Source organism: Mustelus asterias, chromosome 23 (assembly GCF_964213995.1).
Source record: "Mustelus asterias chromosome 23, sMusAst1.hap1.1, whole genome shotgun sequence".
NCBI classification, from domain to species: domain Eukaryota; kingdom Metazoa; phylum Chordata; class Chondrichthyes; order Carcharhiniformes; family Triakidae; genus Mustelus; species Mustelus asterias.
The window spans coordinates 34,684,129-34,706,317 of NC_135823.1; the positions used below are offsets into that span (position 1 = coordinate 34,684,129).

At 41.5% G+C, this 22,189-nt stretch overlaps 1 protein-coding gene across 2 annotated transcripts in view; it reads left to right on the forward strand.

The window, feature by feature from the left end:
* Window positions 1–1,134: 1,134 nt before the first annotated feature.
* Window positions 1,135–22,189, forward strand: part of usp22 (ubiquitin specific peptidase 22) — a 99,812-nt gene continuing 78,757 nt past the window's right edge. For both annotated transcript variants that reach the window (XM_078240245.1, XM_078240246.1), the window contains exon 1: window positions 1,135–1,447. In XM_078240245.1, coding sequence (XP_078096371.1) covers window positions 1,328–1,447 — 120 coding nt within the window. In that variant the 5' untranslated portion in view covers window positions 1,135–1,327. The remainder of the gene's footprint in view (window positions 1,448–22,189) is intronic.

Below are 22,189 nucleotides of genomic sequence, written 5' to 3' on the forward strand. Positions count from 1 at the left end.
GGAACCTGAAACAAAAACAGAAAATGTTGGAAAATTGCAGCAGGTCTGATAGTATCTGTGGAGAGAATAGAGCCAACATTTTGAGTCTAGATGGCCTTTTACTCTAAACGTTGGCTCTACTCTCTCTCCACAGATGCTGTCAGACCTTCTAAGATTTTCCAGCATTTTCTGTACATCTACCCTCAGTCCAAACGGCATATTTGCTTTATATGTGAATTTGGGTGCATAAATTGATTCACTGCCCTACCATCAGGGAAAGGTGTATGCCTTTCAATCTTTCAGATAAAAAATAATCCCTAAACTACTGGAAACATCAATTCAGATGAGAGAGGAAATGTAGTAAGATGAATTAAAGAATGAAAATGGTGTAAGGGGCACACTGGTCACCAAATTCCAGACGTTGGTCTTTACAAGAGGCTCAGGGCAAGCAACGGGACATGATTATTCTGGAAGGGCTTAAACCTGGAGATGATGGGGTCGAGGCAGTAAGGTGCTCAGTTACACCCAGGCCTACAGGGTGTTGGCAAGGGAGCTCTAATAAAAAGATCCGGTGTCGCCGGCCGGAGACCCCCATTGCTCTAAGAACAACCATCCGTATTGTAGTGAGAGGAAACTGGGATGTTGATGAGTTTTACCTACACCTTAAGATGGTTATGGGGTTTGGGGTACAATAGAGGGGGAACCTAGGGAGGGCCCAAAATTCAGAGGCCGCGGTTCTCCCATTGAAGCCTTTTGGCCCGGCCCGGCCGCCTACAGGAAACCTTGGCAACAGGAACCGGAAGTAGCGCGCTCGTGCCATTCAAATCGTTCAACGGACCGCCCCCCCCCTCAGAAACCGGTATGGAAGGATGATGGGCAGCTCAGTGACCAATCAGAGAAGCGTCCGGACCCCCAGCGCCGTGATTCACCAATCAGAATAGGGTTGGTGGGCGGTACATCCGGCAGTGCGGCGAGTTTGATGCCCTCCCCCCGCGAGCCGTGCAATACCGGTACAGACGGCTAATTGACAGCCGGCCCGGCGAATCGGAGGGCCCACTTGGACCAAGTGAGCCAGCGTCTGGCCAATCAGGGCATTGTGAGTGGGCGGGACTTCCGGCAGTGCGGCGAGTTTGCTTTCCTCCCCCCGCAGCGCTATCGCCTGACGACCATCATCCTTTGCCGACACTATGGGCTTTTTCTTCATATAAATAATCGCAGCCGCGACGGCGGCGGGCGGCGGGCGGCGGGCGGCGCTTTGGGGGCGGAAAGCGGAGGAGGAGGCGGCGCGGGGACAGCTTGCGGCCCGAGATTGCGCGGTGGCGGCAGTGCTTGTGGTGCGGCTCCTGTCATGAGTCCGGCCGGGTGCTCCCATGTGAACAGTTTTAAGGCGGACAATTGGAAGCAGAGCCTGCGAGTGATTTACCAGTGCTTTGTGTGGAGCGGGACTGCGGAGAGCAGGAAAAGGAAGGTGAGGGCCGGGTTGGGCTGGGCAGGAGCTGGGCTCGGCACGGGCAGGGACTCTCCAGGGCAGCCCCAGAGGAGGGGGCGCCTCTCGGTTGCGACGGTGAAGAGCCTCTGACACTGGCACATTTATTAGACAGAGGTATAGGGGGAGGCTCTCATTGGGACTGTGAGGGGCAGAGTTATAAGGGGAGGAACAGAGGTGGAGTCCGTCACTTGAACGGTGATGGGCAGAGATGCAGGTGGGGTCTCACTGACACTGGAAGGGGGCTGAATCGTATAAAAGGGCTCTTATGAGGGATGGTTAAAAATATGAAAGGTGATGAATGAGAGGTGATAGCAGTAAATTATATTAAAATGTAGAGGGTTAATCCGCAGCACTATTTGAAATTGATTCATGACAAGGTTAGAAACTGATAAAAGGTCAGGTTGGGACACTTGCCAGGAAGTTTTTTTGTGCAGTAATTGATCCCTGGAATGGTTAGGAATGTTGTGATTCAAGAAATCATTCAAGATTGGGCATCTTCAAGAGAGTGATCTAGGTGGGGTACATGGCCTCCCTTATCTGAATTTTGTGAGTGGCACTGATCTCTACATCTAGCCAGACAAGGGACTTAATTGTGGCTAAAAGCACTATTGTGGTCAGACAACTACTATTGTGCTGGCTTATGCCCAACACAGCAAGGTAAATGTGTAGTCTGGCCTTGTGGGTTGATGTGCATCAGCCCAACACAGCCAGGGAAACTGGCATTAAGCTTAATAGGAATGTCTTTTCCGAATAACATGGGTTGGTGCCGTTGGTAGGTTGGAATGTGTGTATATTTGACAAGACAAAGGACAGAGTTCCTATGTTACTAGGAAGCTCTTTCTGTGACCTTTTTGTGTACTTGCGCCTTGTGCAATAGAGATAATGCCCTTCAATGGGGCAAACTTGCAGCAGTAATGCAGTAAAGGGTGCACTTATCCATTATATGATGCTACAGCATAACATGTACTTTAGCGATCTGCTCATAGCAGCACAGTTAAGATGAAGAGAGCTTATGATCTAACTGGATTGTGCTGGAATGTGGGATGCTTCAGGAGGGGTTGCAAGTAAAATCAGAATTTGTACACCACGTTGTAAGGTAAGGAATGTCTGCACTATTGGATTTTATGATCTTGTAAAAAGACGCTGCCTTATTCTGGCAATGAATGTGCAGGAGAGGTCATTATTAATGTGGATGCAGGATGACATAATTCCAAGAAAGTATCTTGCAGTCTCATCTTAGGGGTCCATTAGGAAGAAATTCTTGCCCACATAGCTTGGGGATGGGTACACATATAGTAGGACTTATTGATATTCAGTAGTGAACATTATCAGGAAGTTTAAAGATAACCTATACTGATCATTCAGGAATGCATAAAAAGGGAAAAAGGTTTGAGAGTTTTTAGAACTTTGACGTAACTGTAAACTTCAGTAATATTAGATTTTGTTTATGTATAAATTAATTGCAGTGATTGCTTTTATCTTTACTCCACCTTTTGGAGTACCTAGCTCAAAACCGGAAACCTTACTGATTTTTGTATCAATATCCATCACATCCTGGTGTAATGGAGTACTCCACCTTTTTTGTTTTGCTCTTTCTCACTTACCTCACATCTCTCCACCCACCACGTATAACAAGCTCTTTTTTTTCTGTGCCTACCCAATGCCTCTTTCCCGCTTCACTCATGGATGTGAATGTGGATCTGCTTAAGGGAACGCTTTATAAATTTCCCTGCCCACTCTATGAATAAAGAGTCTTTGTAACCTGTATACTATACTTGTGTAGTTTCTTCCTACATCTCTTTACAAGTCAGTCTTAATGATGCATCCTGGACTGCATTGTTTATCATGTCATGTTTTTGTATCTATTAAGAAAGAGGTGCTTTTCCTTTTATATTGTAATGTATGAGAGCGTCAGACTAGCATTTATATAACCCCTCCCAGTAGGCTCTTCTATAGCAGCCAGTTGACTGGTGCTTTGTGACAGTGAAAGGTGGGTGGCCTATCTATGTGCTATGGGAACATTTCTTTCTCTAGTGTTTTTGAACCTGATTGTATTGAAGCTGGCATTTTCTATTGGGTATTAGCAATTCCATCTTGACATTTATTGACCACTTTAAAATGAGACTTCTCTATGGAAAACAATTGCTGCTATTTCATCACTGATAAAATTTTACACTCTGCTTTCCCTTCTGGGAAAGCCATCTTTGGGTCAGTACCTCTGTCACATTTAAGACAATGTTTGCTAAATCAGGAACTTGGGACCTGTGAAATGTATGGCATTTCAAGAATTTCTCGGAAGTCATGTCCAAAGCTCTGTTTGCATGCCATTAGTTTAATCATGTAGTCTTTGTGCCCTCTTAAATGATCAAGTGTACCCAAATAAAATGATGCAAGTGTAATTTGTTAGCATGCCATTTCACCACAGGAGCTTGGTGTTGAACCAAAAGCCACCTCATTCTTCTAGATGCCAAAGGCTTACTTAAATTGAACTTGGGTGGTCTCAACTGAGTTTCCAGTGGATGTTGGTCTTCAGTATGGAAGTGTTGATTTGACACATTCATTCGTGTTGGTAGATTGGTTGCTGTGATAAATGGAAAAATTCTCATTCATGCAGTGGTGGTTGTTTTCTCTTGGGTATCCCATTCTTAGTGTCACTGGCCATTTCACACATTGTTAAGCTGGAACAAAATAAACAAACTGAGTGTGAGGGGAAACAAATTAAGTGAATTGCCAATGCACGTTCAACTTGGAGCATGTGGCATGGTAGATATTACTGAGACATGGCTAATAAGCCTGTTAGGACTGAGATATAAATATACTAAGTTATACAGGTAAGTTAGGGGGAATAGTAGTAGTGAGGAGAGAAGTGAAATTAAGTGGGCAGTGGATACTTTTAGGTAGATTTAAGAAGTTGGAAAGGATTTAAGACTTTAGTGGGAGTTGTGCATTGGCTGCCTTGTAGCTGGTGTGAACTGTTAGATCCTATTAATGCAGCGATTTGGCAAGCATGCATGGAACAAAGTAGAGTGGTTTTAATGGGGGAATTTTAACTTTAATGTAGACTGGGACGAGCAGACCAGCGCATGCTGTGCAATTTTTTGTGTACCTGGGGTAGTTATATAATGTCTCCTAGAACCACCATGGGGACGAGCCGGATTTATTTATCATCCGAGAGATGCGTGAACATTTATCTAATAGTGATCATAATATTGTGGGGTTCAATGAATTGTTTGATAGGGAGAAACACAAAATGGCAGAAGATTCTAAGTTTAGATAGGGCTGACTTCTATGCAGACAGGAACTGTCCACGGTAAACTGGCCAAGTCTATAGAGTAAAATGACAAATTGGCGGGAGGTGTTTTAGAATGAATTGTGATTCTAGAACCAGTTTATTCCTTGAGCTGTGTTGGCAAGGACAACCAAAAAGAGACCAAAGCTGATCAGAGAGCTGGCACGGATTTGTAAGGGGCCGGTCATGCTTGATGAAGCTGAATGAATTTTTTTGAAGACTAAAGTAGTGGACAGAGATGATATTTATATGGACCTCCAGAAGGCATTTGATAAAATCCCTCATAATAGACATAACTGAAGGCAAATTATTGATCTGGCTCGGAAACTGGTTTGAGTGGTAGGACACAGTAAGAAGTCTCACAACACCAGGTTAAAGTCCAACAGGTTTATTTGGTAGCAAAAGCCACTAGCTTTCAGAGCGCTACGAAAGCTAGTTGCTTTTGCTACCAAATAAACCTATTGGACTTTAACCTGGTGTTGTGAGACTTCTTACTGTGTTTACCCCAGTCCAACACCGGCATCTCCACATCTTGAGTAGTAGGAGACAGCAGGGATATGGTGCAGGTATTTGAATTGACAGTATGTGAATAGTGGTCTCCCACAAGGATCTGTTTTGGGTCCTCAATTATTCATTAACAGTTCCAAATTTGCTGATGACATAAAGATAGATGGCATTGTAAACAGTTTAGATGGAAGCATAAGGTTACAGAAATATTGATAAACTAAATGAATGGATAAAGTTATGACAAATGAATTTCAATATGGGCAAATGTGAGATCAGCCACTTTGGATCTTAAAAAGGTTCGAACAGGATACTTCCTACATGCTGGAAAACTAGAAACATTGAAGGTTCAAAGAGACTTGGGCTCCAAGTACATGGTTAGGTGCATTGGCCATGCTAAATTCTCCCTCAGTGTGCCCGAACAGGTGATGGAGTGTGGCGACTAGGGGATTTTCGCAGTAACTTCATTGCAGTGTTAATGTAAGCCTACTTGTGACAATAATACAAAAAATAAATAATTAAAATAAACCTTTATTTTCCATATCTGTTCATAACATTTAATCAAAAACGATTAATGGAATAATGTCCTTTTATAGCTAGATTAATAAAATACAAAAGGGTAGAAGTCATGCTACAGCTGTACAAAGCCCTGGTTAGATTCAAAATACTGCAAGCAGTTCCGGGCAGTGCACTGTAAGAAGGATGCATTGACCTAAGACTGAGCTTGGCCTATGTTTACCAGAATGATGCATAAACTCTTAGGGTTAAACTACAAGGGAAAAATTACATACATTATGGTTGTGTTCACTGGAATTTAGATAGTGATTTAATCACAATTTAAGACAATTAGGAGAACAGATATCGTGGAGAGACTATTGTTGCTGGTTGGAGAGTCTTAAAACTTAGAGCCAGACCTTTTAGGAGTGAAGTTGGGAAACAGTTCTACAGGTAGAAGTTTGGAACCTTCAACGAGCAACAGTTGATGCTTGATCAGTTGCTAAGATTGATGCACTTTTTTAGTCCAGGGATATGGGCAAAGTATTGGCTCACAGATCAGCCATTTTATCTTTGTGTTGCATGAAATGTTGGCCTTGACTGTTGTGCTCAAGATCTGGAGTGGGACTTAAACCCGGAATCATACGTCTTGAGAGTGCTGCTAATTGAAGCATGGCCAATGCCACAATATAGTGCTTCAATATGTACTGTCCAAAGGATAGATCGAACTACACCAAGGCATCTTTGGCAGCAACTCTCAAACTTGTGACCACCACACTTGGAAGGGCAGTTGATGCATGGGAGTACCACCACCTCCAAATCACCCACCATCCCAACTTGGACATTAATCATCATTCATTTATTGTTACTTGGCAGATCCTGAAGCTCTCTGACAGCATTGAGTGATTGTCTGTATCACATGGGCTGCAGCAGTTCGAGGGTGGCCAGTTGCCACCTTCACAGAGCAACTAGATTGGGCAGTAAATGCTGACTTTTCCAGTGATGCCCGTAATGAAAAATGGAAGGCAACGGCTGTTGCTAGATCCATTTTGTGAATCATGGGTCCACTTTTTTCAAATGGGTATCTTGTATATAGATATTCTTGTTGCTAAATCTCCAAAGCAAATACTTATTGGTGACCGCTGCTGCACATCTGAAGTGTTCTTGTGCTGCTGTGCATTCCTTTTTGTGCTTTTCAAAAGTAAGTGTACAGTTTAGATGCTATTCTAGTGAAATAGCAAAATATATCTAATAACTGGGGAGTAACTCTAATATATAGTTCATGTGGATAATGATTTGGAATATTGTGCTTGAAAAATAGAGAATATGTTTGCACCATGTACATACTTGCCTGCTAACTTTGTGATCTTTATGTTTGCAGAGTGTTCTTTTAATTGCAGGTGATCTAATAATGTATCCGGCTTTTGGATTTGAAATCAAAACCTGAAGATTTTTACTGCAGTTGTGTAACTTTTCAACTTTTTTCCATTTTTTAGCTTCTTAAGATCTTCCTGTGGACACAGTTGTAGGCAGGTTAAATGTTGTTCATGAGCCAGGTACATGAAGGTGTGCAAATGCGACCCAAAATGACTCGTGTTTTCTTAACATCTAAGCGCCATGCCTCTGTTCTGTACTTCCTTGATTGAGGCCCAACGCTACAGTTCCATGTAGAATAGGTAATTCACATTGGTGCTCAGTAGCTTCCACTTTGTGTTTTTTCTCTCTCCATATAGTGACAACTATGAAATCACACTGATTTAAATAATAACATTTTCTAAGGTTGTATTCTTGTCAGAGATTGTGTTTTATTGGAAACGTGTTGATTTGCAACAAAGCTTTTAATACTTGTTTGTTTAAAAAAAAAACTGATTTGATGCTTTACAGCTGAAAAGTAAAACCTCAGAACAAGGAGGATGTTGCTGTGGGAATGTATTCATGGTGACAAGAATCTCCTCATGTCTCTGCCTCCTATTCCTCCAATGGTCTGCAGGGGTACTGCTGGATTTCAACCAGTTAGAGCTATGTTGTTTGCTGATTTAGAGCACTAGTAAGCTTCCTGTTGCTTTCAGAGTTACCTGGATCAGAGCAGGGAGAATCCTTCGATAACCAGGTTGCAGTTAGTGAGACCAGTTGTCAATGGTACTTGGAGAAATATAGACCAACCTATCACAGGCTGTGTTTATGTCTCTGGTTGTAATACTTTGTAGCTGTTGTGACCTAACAGGACCTTGCTAACATCTCTTCTCTTGTCACCCCAAAGATTCTGTACAGGATGATAGCATTGTTGGGCATTTGAGTCATGAAGTAGACTGTTCATCTGCTTTTTGTCTTCTGCTGTTTATTGCTGACGTATCGATTACCACAAGATCAAATAGTGTGGCACCCACCAACCCCAGAACAAGATTTGTAAGCAGCTGTATCTATTGCAATTGGAGGGTGAATAGAAATAATTCTGTTCCTGGTTCAAGTTTATTGCTGTTCTGTGTACTGGAAAATCTGGATATTTCATTTAGACCCATTTTGTACTCGTCATGTTCCTGGTAACCAGAAAGAGAATTGCAATAATTTACAATTCGGTTTGGAAAAAGTTTAGATTTCTAGTTTCTGTGTAGAGGTCTGATGGGTGTCTTTAAGGCGGTCTCCATGTTCAGAAATTATTTTATTTCGTTTAGTACTGAACCTGAACAGCATATCCACATTCACTACTTGGCTTCAAGTGTAAGTGTCTGCTTTATTTCTCTGGCCTTGCATATTAGATTTTGAAGCGGCAATTGTTTCCCCTCAATATGAACATACAAATTAAGAGCAGGAGTAGGCCTCTTGCTTCCTTGAGCCTGATTTGCCATTTAATAAGATCATGGCTGATCTTAATATAACTTCAACTCCAAATTCCCACCTATATTCTTACATATGTTTGCTTCCTAGTATGCTGTACCTGCATACTAACCTTTTGCGATTCATGAGCTAAGACAACTAGATCTATCTGCAGTCTCTCACCATTTAGGTAATATGCTTTTTCCTGTCAAAATGGACACATGCACCTTTTCCTACATTATACTTCATTTGCGAGATCTTTTTCCATTCATTTAACCTATGTACCTTTGTAGCCTACTTGTGTCCTCTTTACATCTTCCTTTATTACCTATCTTTGTGTCTTGTTTAAATTTAACAACCAAACCTTTGGTCACCTTCATCTGTGTCATTTATATAAATTATAAAAAGTTTGGATTTCAACACTGATCCTTCTGGCAAACCACTTGTTACACATTGCCAACCAATAAAAGACCCATTTATGTCTGTTTCCTGTTAGCTAGCCAATCTTCTATCCATGCCAATATGTTACTCCCTATACCATGAGCTTTTATTTTTCACAACCTTTATGGTGCCTTAACAAATGCCTTCTGGAAACCTAAGTACAGTACATCTATTAGTGCCCCTTTATCCACAGCACATCTTACTTCAAAGGACTCCAATAAATTGGTTAAGCATAGTTTCCCTTTCACTAAACTATGACTCTGCCTGCTTACCTTGAATTTTGCTTAATGCCCGGCTATAACGTCTTTAATCGTCACATCTAATATTTCCCCTTTGACAGATATTAAGCTAACTGGCCTGTAGTAACCTGCTTTATGTCTCCCTCCCTTTTTGAATAAAGGAGTTACATTTGCTATTTTCCAATTTAATTGAATCTTCCCTGAATCTAGGGAAATTTGAAAAATTAAAATCATTGCATCAACTATCTCCCTAACCACTTCTTTAAGACCCTAGGATGACTTTCATCAGGACCTGGGGATTTGTCAGCCTGCAGCTCCAACAATTTGCTCAGTACCACTTTGTTGGTGGTTATAATTTTCGATTTCCTCCTTTCCTTCCAATTCCTGGGATGTTGCTTGTATCCTCTATGTGAAGACCAATGCAAAATACCTGTTCAATTCATCTGCCATCTCCTTATTTTCCATTATCAATTCCCCGGATTCAATTTATATAGGACCAACACTCGCTGTGTAACCCTGTTAATTCATTTTTAAATATATAACTCGCACTATCTGCCTTTATATTTCTAGCTATCTTTCTCTGGCACTCTTGTGTTTCCTTCCTCATCGATCTTTCAGTTGTTCTTTGCTTTTTTTTTTGATCCTGTCAGTCTTCTGACCTGCCACCCATCTTTGCACAGTTATGTGCCTTTTCTTTAAGTTTGATACTACCTTTAACTTTTTTTTAGTTAACCAGGGATGCTGGGTTCTTCCCCACCCCTAGGAATTTTTATTTCTTGAAGGAATGTGTATTCTGAAATATCTCTTTAAATGTCCGCCACTGCATCTCTTTGGATCTATTCCTTAACCTAATTTGCCAATTTTCTTTAGCTAGCTTAGCTTTCATGCTTTCATTTGCCCTCATTTAAGTTTCTTGGACCCACTCTTCTCCCTCTAAATTAATGTAAAATTCAGTCATGCTATGATTGCTGCTAGCTAGGGGTGCTTTCACTATGAGGTCATACCTCCTATCCCATTGCACAATACCAGGTCTAGTCTAGCCTGCTCCCTTGTTGGTGCTGGAATGTGCTGTTCTAAGAAAATATCCTGAAAACATTCTATGAGCTCCTCATTTAGGCTACCTTTGCCCATCTGATTTTTCAAGTCTATATATAGATTAAAATCTCCCACGGTAATCGTCGTACCTTTCTGATGAACTATTATTTCCTCCTTTTCATGCCTGTCCTACCATATAGTTACTATTAATGGGCCTATACAACACTCCCACAAGTGGCTTGTTGCCTTTATTATTATTCTCCTCTACCCTAACTGCTTCTACATCCTGATTTCCTGAACTTTGGCGTTCCCCCTCTATTGTGTGAATATGATTCTTAATTATAGGAGCCACCCCTCCACCTTTACCTAGTTTCCTGTCCTCCCTAAATGTATGTACAATATCCAGGTAACAATCTGTCATCCTATAGCTCTGTCTCCACAATAGCTATCAAATCGTACTTATTATTTCTATTGGCACTATCAGTCCATATATTTTATTTCAAATGCTACATGAATTCAGACACAGTCTTCAGTTTCGTCCTTTTTGGGTTTTTTTGTAACCTCACTCTTAGATGTGTACTCTCTGTCTCTTCCTACAATGGAAGTTAATTGAAGTAAAATTTGTGGAAAAGGGAAGGAGTTGAGAAAGATTGTCGTGAGAGAGTGGTAGACTGGATTTGAGGAAAGAATTGTCCAATAGATGAGCTTTCTGTTCTGTGTTCAGAAGTGAGATGCCACAGCAATGTTCTTGTCTTGGGAGAAGAAGCAAGTTGCTTGTTGAGAAAATTTGCATGAAAGAGGAAGCAAAGATTTTGAGGGAGGATCCATTTCATCTGTAGATCAAAGGCAAAAGTTGAGAATCCTGAAAGGGACAAGGAGGGAGCTGTTAGTTAAACTAATGAGAAATTAATGACCTGTGTTTCTAAAGAATTTGAAAGATGAGACCACAACTAGATCAGTCGTCATCTTTTTGAACGGTGGAGCAGGCTCAAAGGGCTGAATGGCCTACTTCAGCTCCTATGTTCTTGTGTCATATTTTGATTGTTCAGACATGCCATATCCGTAGAAGACTTGAGGTTGGCTAAACATGACATTTCACCAAGCTCCATCAGATCTCATTGTTAAAGTGGCATACTCATGAGTGAGAGGCATATGAAAGCTGAAAGTTCTAGGCACTTGAGAGGAAATTAAATTGCCATTGGTATGTATCTGATAAGCCCTATGATAGTAACTTGTTTAGAAGTATACACTTAATAGCATCCCATCAATTGTTCTCATTACAGATGTTGGGAAACATTTCTATCTTAGTGCATTTAAAAGCTAGATCTTGAAATCAATTGGAATGCTTTTAAATCTGATGAAACAAAAAGCAACCGACTGCTACACTTTTAAAAAAAATCTGTCGTGGGACATGGGCGTCGCTGTCTGGCCAGCATTTACTGCCCATCCCTCGTTGCACTTGGAGGGCAGTTGAGAGTCAACCACATTGCTGTGGCTCTGGAGTCACATGTAGGCCAGACTGGGTAAGGACGGCAATTTCCTTCCCTAAAGGACATTAGTGAACCAGATGGGTTTTTCCGACAGTCGACAATGGTTTCATGGTCATCAGTAGATTCTTAATTCCAGATTATTTTAGTGAATTCAAATTCTACAATCTGCCATGGTGGGATTTGAACCCCAGAAATCAGAACATTAGCTGTGTTTCTGGATTGATAGTCTAGTGATAATACCAGTAGACCGTAGCCTCCCCACAGGTTTGAAGACCTTTTCTTAATGGTCAAACTTGGTGACTTACAAAGATCAATTGTCAAGTTACATTTTTGTTGTCAGATTGTGGATTTTTATAATAGCCTATCATTTTGGGATTGCAATTAACTCATGCTCTTAAGTGTGATTTTATTCAAAAATTGCTGCAAAATACATTGCTACCAGATTTTGTTGCAAAACTTGTGCCAGTTAAGTTGCTTGATGACTTGCCCTAAAGATGAATCACAGCTGTGAATGTTCCAAAATAATATACAGTGATGTGTAAACAAGTGTTTTCTGGATTTCAGTGATCGAATAATAGAACTGGATTTTGCATCAGATCTGAGGCCATTGAAGCCCCTGGGTGGTCGGGGGGCAGGCCGAGCTGTGCCCAGTTGGCACCCTGGCAGTGCTGGTTGGGCACCATAAGTATGGCGGGGCAGTGCCAAGAAAGTGGGGCCATGACAGGGTGGGCAGGGGAGGTATGTAGAATGATGAGCTTATACGGGGCGGGGGGGGGGGTCTGCAAGGTGGGTGGTCGGCTGGGGGAGTTCTGCAAGGGGAAAGGTGTTAGTGTGGGAGTAGCAGTGCCATTTGATGATGGATGTGCGGGGTGCAGGAGGAGGTTCTTGATTTACTGGCAGGCTGGGACGCCCAAGCACTCCTGAAGCCGGCATCCTCAGCGTAGAGAGACAGGGACCTGTGTTCAATTCCGGCCTTGGGCAAATGTCTGTGTGGAGTTTGCATATTCTCCCTGTGTCTTTTTGTGGGTTTCCTTCCACATGCCAAAGATGTGCGGGTTAGGTTGATTGGCAATGCTAAGTTGCCCTTTAGTGTCAGGGGGACTAGCAGGGTAAATACATAGGGTTATAGGGATAGGGCTTGGGTGGGATTGTTGGTGGTGCAGGCTCGATGGGCCAAATGCCCTCCTGCTGCATTGTAGGGATTCTATGAACTATGATCCTGTGTTACATAGAAACATAGACGATAGGAGCAGGAGGACGCCATTTGGCCCTTCAAGCCTGCTCCACCATTTATTACGATCATGGTTGATCATGCAACTCAATAGTCTAATCCTGCTTTCTCCCCATAACTTTTGATCCCATTCACCCCATGATATGGGAAATCATGATTTCCTGTGTCATAGAGTCATAGGGGTTTCTACCACAGAGAGAGGCTCTTTGGACCATCGTTTCTGTGCCAGCCATTGGAGTTCCAGATTCCCACCACCCTCAGTGAAAATATTTTCCTCCGATCCCCTCAATCTCCAGCCCCTTACTGTAAATCTTTGACCCCTTAACCAGCTCAGTGATGCCCAGTTGGGTTTCGCCAAGCTCACTCAGCTCCTGACATTATAGCCTTGGTTCAAACATGGACAAAAGAGCTGAAGTGAGAGAGTAACAGCCCTTTACATCAAGGCTGCATTCAATTTAGTGTGGCATCAAGGAAACCTCGCAAAACTGGAATCAATGGGTACTGGGAGCAAACCCTCTGCTAGTTGGAGTCATACTTGGTACATAGGAAGGTGGTTATGGAGGGTCAGTCATCTCAGTTCCAGGACATCTCTGCAGGAGTCCCTTAGGGTAGTGTCTCAGGCCCAACCATCTTCAGCTGCTTCATCAATACCTTCCCTCAGTCATAAGGTAGAATTGGGGATGTTCACCGAATGTTCAGCACCATTCGTGACTCCTCAGATACTGAAGCAGTCCATGTTCAAATGCCCATCTGATTTTAGCAAATGGAAGCTACCTATGCAACAAGCTCTGGACAGTATCCAGGCTTGGGCTGACAAGTGGCAAGTAACATTTGCACCACACAAATGCAAGGCAATGACCATCGCCAATAAGAAACACACTAACCACCACTCTTTAATATTCAATGGTGTTACCATCACTGAATTCCCTACTGTCAACATCCTTAGAGTTACCATTGACCAGAAACTCAACTGGACTCGCCACATAAACACAGTGGCATTAAGAACAGGTCAGAGGCTAGGAATACTACGGCGAGTAACTCACCTCCTGACTCCTATCCACCTGGTCCTTCTGGTTCTTTATGCTTCCTAGCATTCTACCGTTCATTGTGTATTCCCTTGCCTTGTTAGCCTTCCCAAAATGCATCACCTCTCACTTTTCAGTGTTAAATTCCATTTGTCACTGTTCTGCCCATCTATATCATCCTGTAATCTGAGATTTTCCATCTTGCTATTTACCACGCCACTAATTTTCATGTAATCTGTGAACTTGCATTCACATTAATATAGATCATTAATATATACTACAAACGGCAAGGGACCCAGCATCAATCCCTGTGTTATACCACTGGAAGAAGTCTAACAACACCAGGTTAAAGTCCAACAGGTTTATTTGGTAGCAAAAGCCACTAGCTTTCGGAACAGGCTGTCCCTTCGTCAGGTGGGTGGGAGTTCCACCACTGGACACAGGCTTCTGGTCACAAAAACAACCTTTGACCATCACCCTCTGCCTCCTACCACTGAGCCAATTTAGGATCCAAATTGCCCTGAATGCCATGTTCTTTTACACCTTGGCCAGTCTCCCATGTGGGACTTTGCAAAAAGCCTTACTGAAGTCCATATGTCCTACATCAACTGCACTTCCCTCATCTACACACCTAGTCACTGCCTCAATCTTGATTAATCCTTGCCTCTTCAGGCAGAGATTAATTCTGTCCCTCGGAATCTTTTCCAATAATTTCCCTACCACTGATAAACTCGGGTGTTTTTTTTTCCCCAGTTTTAAATATTTGCATAGGTAGCTTCCATTTTAAATGTAGGTATAAATGTTGACATAAAAAGCATTATGGGAATTAATGCTTGTGGCTAGGAAGTGTGCACCACTTGCAAATCATTTAATAATTTATAAATCAATCTATAGAATGTAGACTTGCTAAAGCATATGATAGATGATGAGTGTTGTATGGTCCTTGTGTGTTTGTTAAAATATATAAATCCAGAAAAGTGGATTTGGAGAAGGACCAGGAAGATGGGGATAAATTACGGTGAAAGTATACTGAAATATATCAATTAAAGAATACTCCTTGAGCACTACTTCCCTTCAGTTATGTGTTTGCAAGTGGGAAAATGGAATTGTTAGTGCTTTCACTTCTCTAAAAATTAGTTTACTGATATTTTAAGTTCCTTTTGAATTGAACCAGAGGTTGAGTTGGGGATTTCCAATGTTGCAGAATTTAGTAGGAAATTTGTTTGGGATATAAATAACTTGGATATTGAAATAAGATTATTTACATGCAACATGGAGCAATTTCCTGCTGCACTTAAATTCCAGTAATCTTGCAGCGATTGTTAAATTTCATTATTTAGTGAGGGCATTGCACATTAACAGAACAGCAAGACCTGATTGTTTATCCGTCAAGATACCTGCAGTGGCCTAAAATAGCTCCAGAATTTTCAGTATCTTGTACAATTAAATATACCAGCAAATAATTGCTAACCAAAATTTCTGAAGTTCACTACAGCTAAAGCTCAATTTTTATTGCTTACCCTTCCAGTTGCTCCAAGAAGCTGGTGGCAGGCCTTCTTGAACTGCTTCAATCTTTGAAATGGTGGTAGGTAGGTAATATTAGAACTTTGTCCCAGTGACAATGGAGGAATACAATTCATACAGTTTGGGGCAGCGTATGACTTGGAATTTGACGGTGTTACTTTACTCTTGCTCCTCTCTGGCAGAGGTTGTAGGGTTGGGAGGTGCTGTTGAAGCAAGTTTGAACGATACAAATATATATCCTGTAGATCATGGATAATTCAGCTCACTGCAACCATTGTTGCAATGGAAAAATATGTTTAAGGTTCCTTCACAGCTGTTTCGTAAACTTGAGATTCTGGTTACTTTAACATCAAGTGCTTAATTATAGAGACACATGGTAAAGCAAAACATCAAATGTAGAAACCACCCATGTTGATGCACAACAGACGAGCCAGCACCTGATGGGCTTCATAAGTCAGATTGTTCCTTTTGAAAACTTGACTTCAGCTTGTCTCAGTGGCAGCACTCTGGCCTGAGTCAGAAAATTGTATGTTCAAGATTCATGCCAGGACATGAGCACATTATCTAGGCTTGTGAGTCTGACAAAGTTAAAGGTGTGCTGCATTGTTAAGAGGCACTGTTCTTTCAGTGAGATGCTAAATCAAGGCCATATCGGCATGTTGAAGGGGATGTAAACAATGCCACAACTGAAGGTGTTGTGTATTTCTGATGCCTCTATATAAAAAATCATTATTATACCATCTCCTTTAGTTCTTTGGACGATTCTGTCCACTTAATAAAAGCATAACTTTTAAGATATTCAATACTTTTTTATCTTGAAGACCCCTCCAGCGTTCAGCCCCAGTGAAAGAGCCCCAACTTGACCATTCTTGTTTAATCACCATCAGTAATTAATTGCACTTGTCATATTGGTTGAGATTTACTCGATATTTCAAATTTGTACGTATCCTTCTGGAGGAAGAATAAACTAGCTTTGCTGCATTGTAAAAAAGACTTGATATGGGATCTAAGTAGTAATAGCTTTACTGACCTGGTCATTTAATATTAAAGGAAGAAGTATATTATTGGAAATGTTGTAATTCACATGGGATGTTAAACTACAACCCTGTCTGTCTGGTGGTCACAGTAAGAAGTTTCTCAACACCAGGTTAAAGTCCAACAGGTTTATTTGGTAGCACAAGCCACTAGCTTTCGGAGCGCTGCCCCTTCGCATCTGGTGTTAGCACTGCTGTCTCACAGCGGCAGGGCCTGGGTTTGATTCCTGCCTTTATCTGCATGTATTTCCTCTGAGTTCTCCAGTTTCCTCCTACATCCAAAGATATATAGGCTAGGTGGATTAGCCATGGTAAATGAACAGGGCAGAGGAGAAGGCCTGGGTGGGATGCTGTTGAGATTTGGTGTAGACTTAATGGGCTAGATGGCCTCTTTCTGCAGTGTAGGGATTTTATGGTTAGTTAAATGTAAAATGTTCTATGGAACTACTTGAGAGCTGAATGTTCTTCTGGTGATCTGCCCAATATTTGTTACTCAACCAACATCTCCAAAGACAGATCAACTGGCTGTTTATCTTGTGATGTGAGAGATATGATGAGTCATACATAACATGCTACACAGGAGCATAATGAGACAAAGATTGACTGAACCAAGGAAAGACATTCAGGCCATGGCAAACCAGTATTCCCTCTAATTTTCCTCAGTGTGGCCAGTTTGTGACCATATTGCAATCCCTTAAGATTGCCTTGCGGCTGTATGTTTACGCATCTTAAAGGGAACGCTGTTTATCCTGTGTGGCAAAGTCTTGGCCGGGTTAGCTTTAAGGATCATAAATGAAGAAGAGAACTTTAGAGAGAAAATTCCAGAATTTGGATTCTCAACTGTTGGAAGCGTGGTGAGGTGAAGAAAGTGAGGGTTGCACAAAAGACTTGGAAAGAAACTTTTAAATGTTCCTGTGAAGTGTTTTGTAGTTTTACTTTTGTTAAAAGACGCACTGCAAATGGAAATTATTCAGAACATAGGGGCAGGAGTAGGCTGTGCAGCCTGCTCTGCCTTTCAGTTAGATTATGGCTGATCGTCTACATCAATGCCATTTTCCTGTGCTATGAGTACCCAGAAATCTATTGATTTCTGTCTTGAACATGCTCAATGACTGAGTGCACAGCCCTCTGGGGTACTGCTAAGGTGCAAACTCAGGATCTCCAGTTTACTAAATGTGTTGTATGCTAGCTTCATTCATTGAAGCACAGGAGCATATGAATTAGGAGCACGAGTAGGCAATTCAGCCATTTGAGCCTGCTCCGCCATTCTATATGATCATGGCTGATCTCCATCTCACCCTAACTCCACTTCCCTGCCTTTTCCCCATAGCACTTTATCCCGCTTTTAATCAAATATTTATTTATCTCTTTCTTTAATCCATTGAAAGAGATAGCATCTTGACTGGTGCTGTCAACCATCGCAATTGCCAGGGAGGTGTGGACGTGGAAGCTTTTCACACAACTTCTAATCGCACTTCAGTTATTTTAAGTGAGTCAGAGTGATCTTCAATGAATATATAATCTGTGGTGTTAAACAAAAAAGTCATCTAAACTTTTGTGTTTGCAGCTTGTCATGTGGAGTCCTCCTTAAAAAGACTTCCCATCATTCCCACACAAATCTTCAACCATATTCTGGAGTGATACTGCAATTTCCATTTTTTAAATGTTGTCACTTTTCAGTTGTTACCTTTTGTGGTCATGGATGTTGCTTGTTTTTTTCTTTGTGAGATGAGCAGGCTTTAGTCTGTATCATATCACTACAGCAATCTATTTCTGCATTTGAGGTTGCCCTTCTGAAATTGGCGCATGTTGACTTTAATCTAGACTTCTTTGTAGACTTTATTACTATCCTAGAGAGGGGCAAGAGTTTCTAGAATGTGTTCAAGATAATTTTCCACATCAGTATGTTTCCAGCCCAACGAGGAAGGAGGCATTCTTGGTCTAGTTCTGGGAAATGAGCTGGATCCAGTGACAACAGGGGAATATTTGGGCACAGTGACAAATAGCATCATACGTAAGGTTTAGGTTGGCTACGGAAAAGGATAAAAAGTAAAAATAATGGTGGAGTGGCAACTTCAACAGTGAGAATGGATCTGATCCAGGTAAACTGGAATCAAAGGTTTGTAACTGAACGATGGGCTGCTTTTAAATAGGAATAAGTTTAAGGTACAGTCAAGATGCACTCCCAGGAAGGGAAAAGGCAGGGCAATCAAATCTAGAGCTGCTTGGAGAGTCAGAGAGACAGAATTGACAGTTGTCAGGCAGATAATACAGATGTGCACAGGCTGAATATAGGAGTTCCCATTGGCGAAAAGGTTGAGAACCGGTGTAAGGCGAATGGTAGAAGGAAGGAAAACCTTTGTAGGCAGTGACTGGTTAAGATTTAGGATGCACCACCTGAATGTGTGGTGGAGACAGATTCAGTCAAGGCTTTCAAAATGGAACCAAAAGAGAGAATGCTGGAAAATCTCAGCAGGTCTGGCAGCATCTGTAAAGAGAGAAAAGAGCTGACGTTTCGAGTCCCGATGACCCTTTGTCAAAGCTTTCAAAATGGAACTGGATTGCTGGGCTACTAGGAAAATGGGGAATGGGGCGGGGGGGTAGGTGAGTTCTTGCAGAGATTGGGCATGGACATAGGGCTGAATGTCCTCCTTCCGCGTAACCATCATAGAAGAATCATAGAAACCCTCCAGCACTGAAAGAGGCCATTCGGCCCATCGAGTCTGCACCGACCACAATCCCACCCAGGCCCTACCCCCATATATTTTACCCACTAATCCCTTTAACCTACGCATCTCAGGACACTAAGGGCAATTTTAGCATGGCCAATCAACCTAACCCGCACATCTTTAGACTGTGGGAGGAAACCGGAGCACCCGGAGGAAACCCATGCAGACACGAGGAGAATGTGCAAACTCCTTTCTATGATTTTGTTTTTTGCTCCAATGAATAATTTACGAAGCAATAATATAACTGAGCTGGGTTTTGTATTTTATTCTTGCTTCCAGTATTTTGTAAGTATTAAATCTGGAAATTAATTCTGCAAATGCATCTGCATGTATTTATATTTGCCACAGGTTCATGACTTCCATCACAGTTTGGGGTGGGGTGTTGAAAGATGAAATTAAGTAGAAATATTTTTGTTTTCCAGCATCTTTTGATACAAGCTTAATGATTAACCATCTTGTGTTCCCCTGATTTACATCTTTTGGTGTGTTCTTAGCTTCTCCGAACTACACAAAGTAAAAGGCTGGTCCTTCTGTGACGTGATGTTTTGGCATTACTACTTCTGAAGGTGGGCGGTGGTAATGTTTTCCTCTCTGTTTGTAAACAATATATCAGTGATGGGTTTCAACCAAAGTTGGCGCACGAGCTGATTAGTTTTTGGGGAAGATGTGGATGTCGATCCTGGAATTTGTTAATGGATGCTAACATTGGGAGATATGAAAACTTATTCATATTTTAGAATGCTGTAAGTATTGTGTAGAATTGCCTCAGCTGTCAAAATGTGAGCAGAGTTTTTTGGATGTGGATTGGCTTAAAGCCTCCTCAGTGAGATGAAAGCTCTTAATAAAAAGATTTATTTTCAGCTTTGTAGTTACAGAGCATCAACCAGGCAGGGAAACTGTTGAATTAACAGTATGGTGGAGGTATCTGCTCTGCTGAGTGCCCTCTTCACTTTGGTTGCAACTAGCAGGAAGATATCTATGCATCTATATTTTGCTTTGAGCACACATTTCCTGGTGGTCTTATTGTTGCAATTCATGATTTTGGCCACATTTTCATCAATATTTCCAATTTGATTTTGCTTCATTGCTGTCAGTGTGGTTGCATCTACTGACCTCTAGGAAGTCTCACCCCCAGTTCAGTCACCATCTTGCATATTTAAAAAAAAAGCAGTTTACCAGTTTTATTTGCCTCTTTCCAATCATCAAAGCTAACGTTTTTTTTCAAGTAAACCAAGGGATCGAAAGCATGTCTTCAGAGAGCGGAAATTATGAACTGTAAGATGGGCATATTGGTCCAAGTTTGAATGTTAAGACCCAGGCCAGCAACTCCAAGGTGTTTTGTGAAGTTAGCCTAGAACCTAAGTTTTACATTTGATTTTGGCATTGATGAGCATAAGGTGTTTCACTCCAGGTAAGTTTACCTGACCCACTAGGAAGCTTTTATCAAACACAGTTCGAATATAACAAAATTAGCATAACTTTTACCAATTACAAGGTATAAGCATGACAGTATAACTCTTAACAGCTACTTATCTCTTGTTCCAATGTAAAGTAATATTCCACAGACATGCACCCTTCTCCAGCATTAGTTAGCATAAAAACAAGTAAACTTGTGATGCTGGATTTCCAGCTTTTTAATACTTCTGGACAGTGAATCTGACAGCTGTTTTCAGAGAAGGATACATCCTCCAAACAGCAAAATCTCAGAGGTAAACCCAGTCTCTGGCAGCTTCCCAAAAACAGCCACCCAGACAACACAACTTTCAACTCCAGAGAGGGGGAGCTGTGGGGTCTCTCTGCTTCAATCAGCTCCTGAAAGCAAAACTAAAACTAGTATGCTCTGTGGAAAAATAGCTCAGTCACATCACATGATCTATCAATCACTCCCAATCAAGCTCCACTCAGCAAACCCAGGGGAACATTTAAAGCACAGAATACTGCATTAGTTCAGATTAAAACTAACATGATGTAAACTATACTGCTTCAATAACAGTAAAGGACATTGGCTACAGACAACACGGTGCTGGCAAAACATCCTACAGAGAAAAATGATTGAAATACTTTTCTCAAAGGCACAGTATCATCACATGAAGTAATCATTTTTTGTTAGGTTTTTAAGAATCCAGGTTTAGCATGTCTGCCTTATTAGAACTGGAGCGCTAACCAGCAGTGAGGACCTCAGTACTGATTGTAGCTTGCAGTGGTGGATAAAGAATTGTTGGAGCTTATTGGCCACCTGTTAGACACCTTGCCTGATTTTTCTCTTCCCATTTGACAATTGGCATCACGTATTTTCTTCCATGACTGAAAATGCCATGTGCCATGTATCAATGAATTGCAAATCCAGTTGAAACAATTATTTTATGGCATAAACAATGGGGTGAAGAGAAAAACAGATGCCAAGGAACAAGTTTGTTAGAAATCGGATCCCTGTTTGCATTTTTCACATTTGTGTGCATCTGAATTGGTACCAATGTTCAGTGTTTGTCATTGGAGTTAATTTATTCATTACTAATGGCTGAAAACTGAAAAGTATACATGTGGGTAGAATTCTGCTTGGGTGGTATTGGATTGATTGCTTGTTATATGCTGCCTGATTTTCAGTGCCATTGCAGTTAGTGGAATTAAATATTAAATGCTGCATATAATGGACAGTCAATCTGATATTGCCAGTTTTGTATCTCCCTATACGTGTTTCTATCCGTGGTATCAAGTGCAAATCCAACTATACCTGATTCTTCCACTAGAGGCTCTCAATGAACTACATCATTTTCAATTGTCTCTCATGAAGACATAAATCTATGGTATATCTATGGTACCAATGGTACCAATGGTATCAATGGTACCGCTCGACAATCACCAGGCAAGACT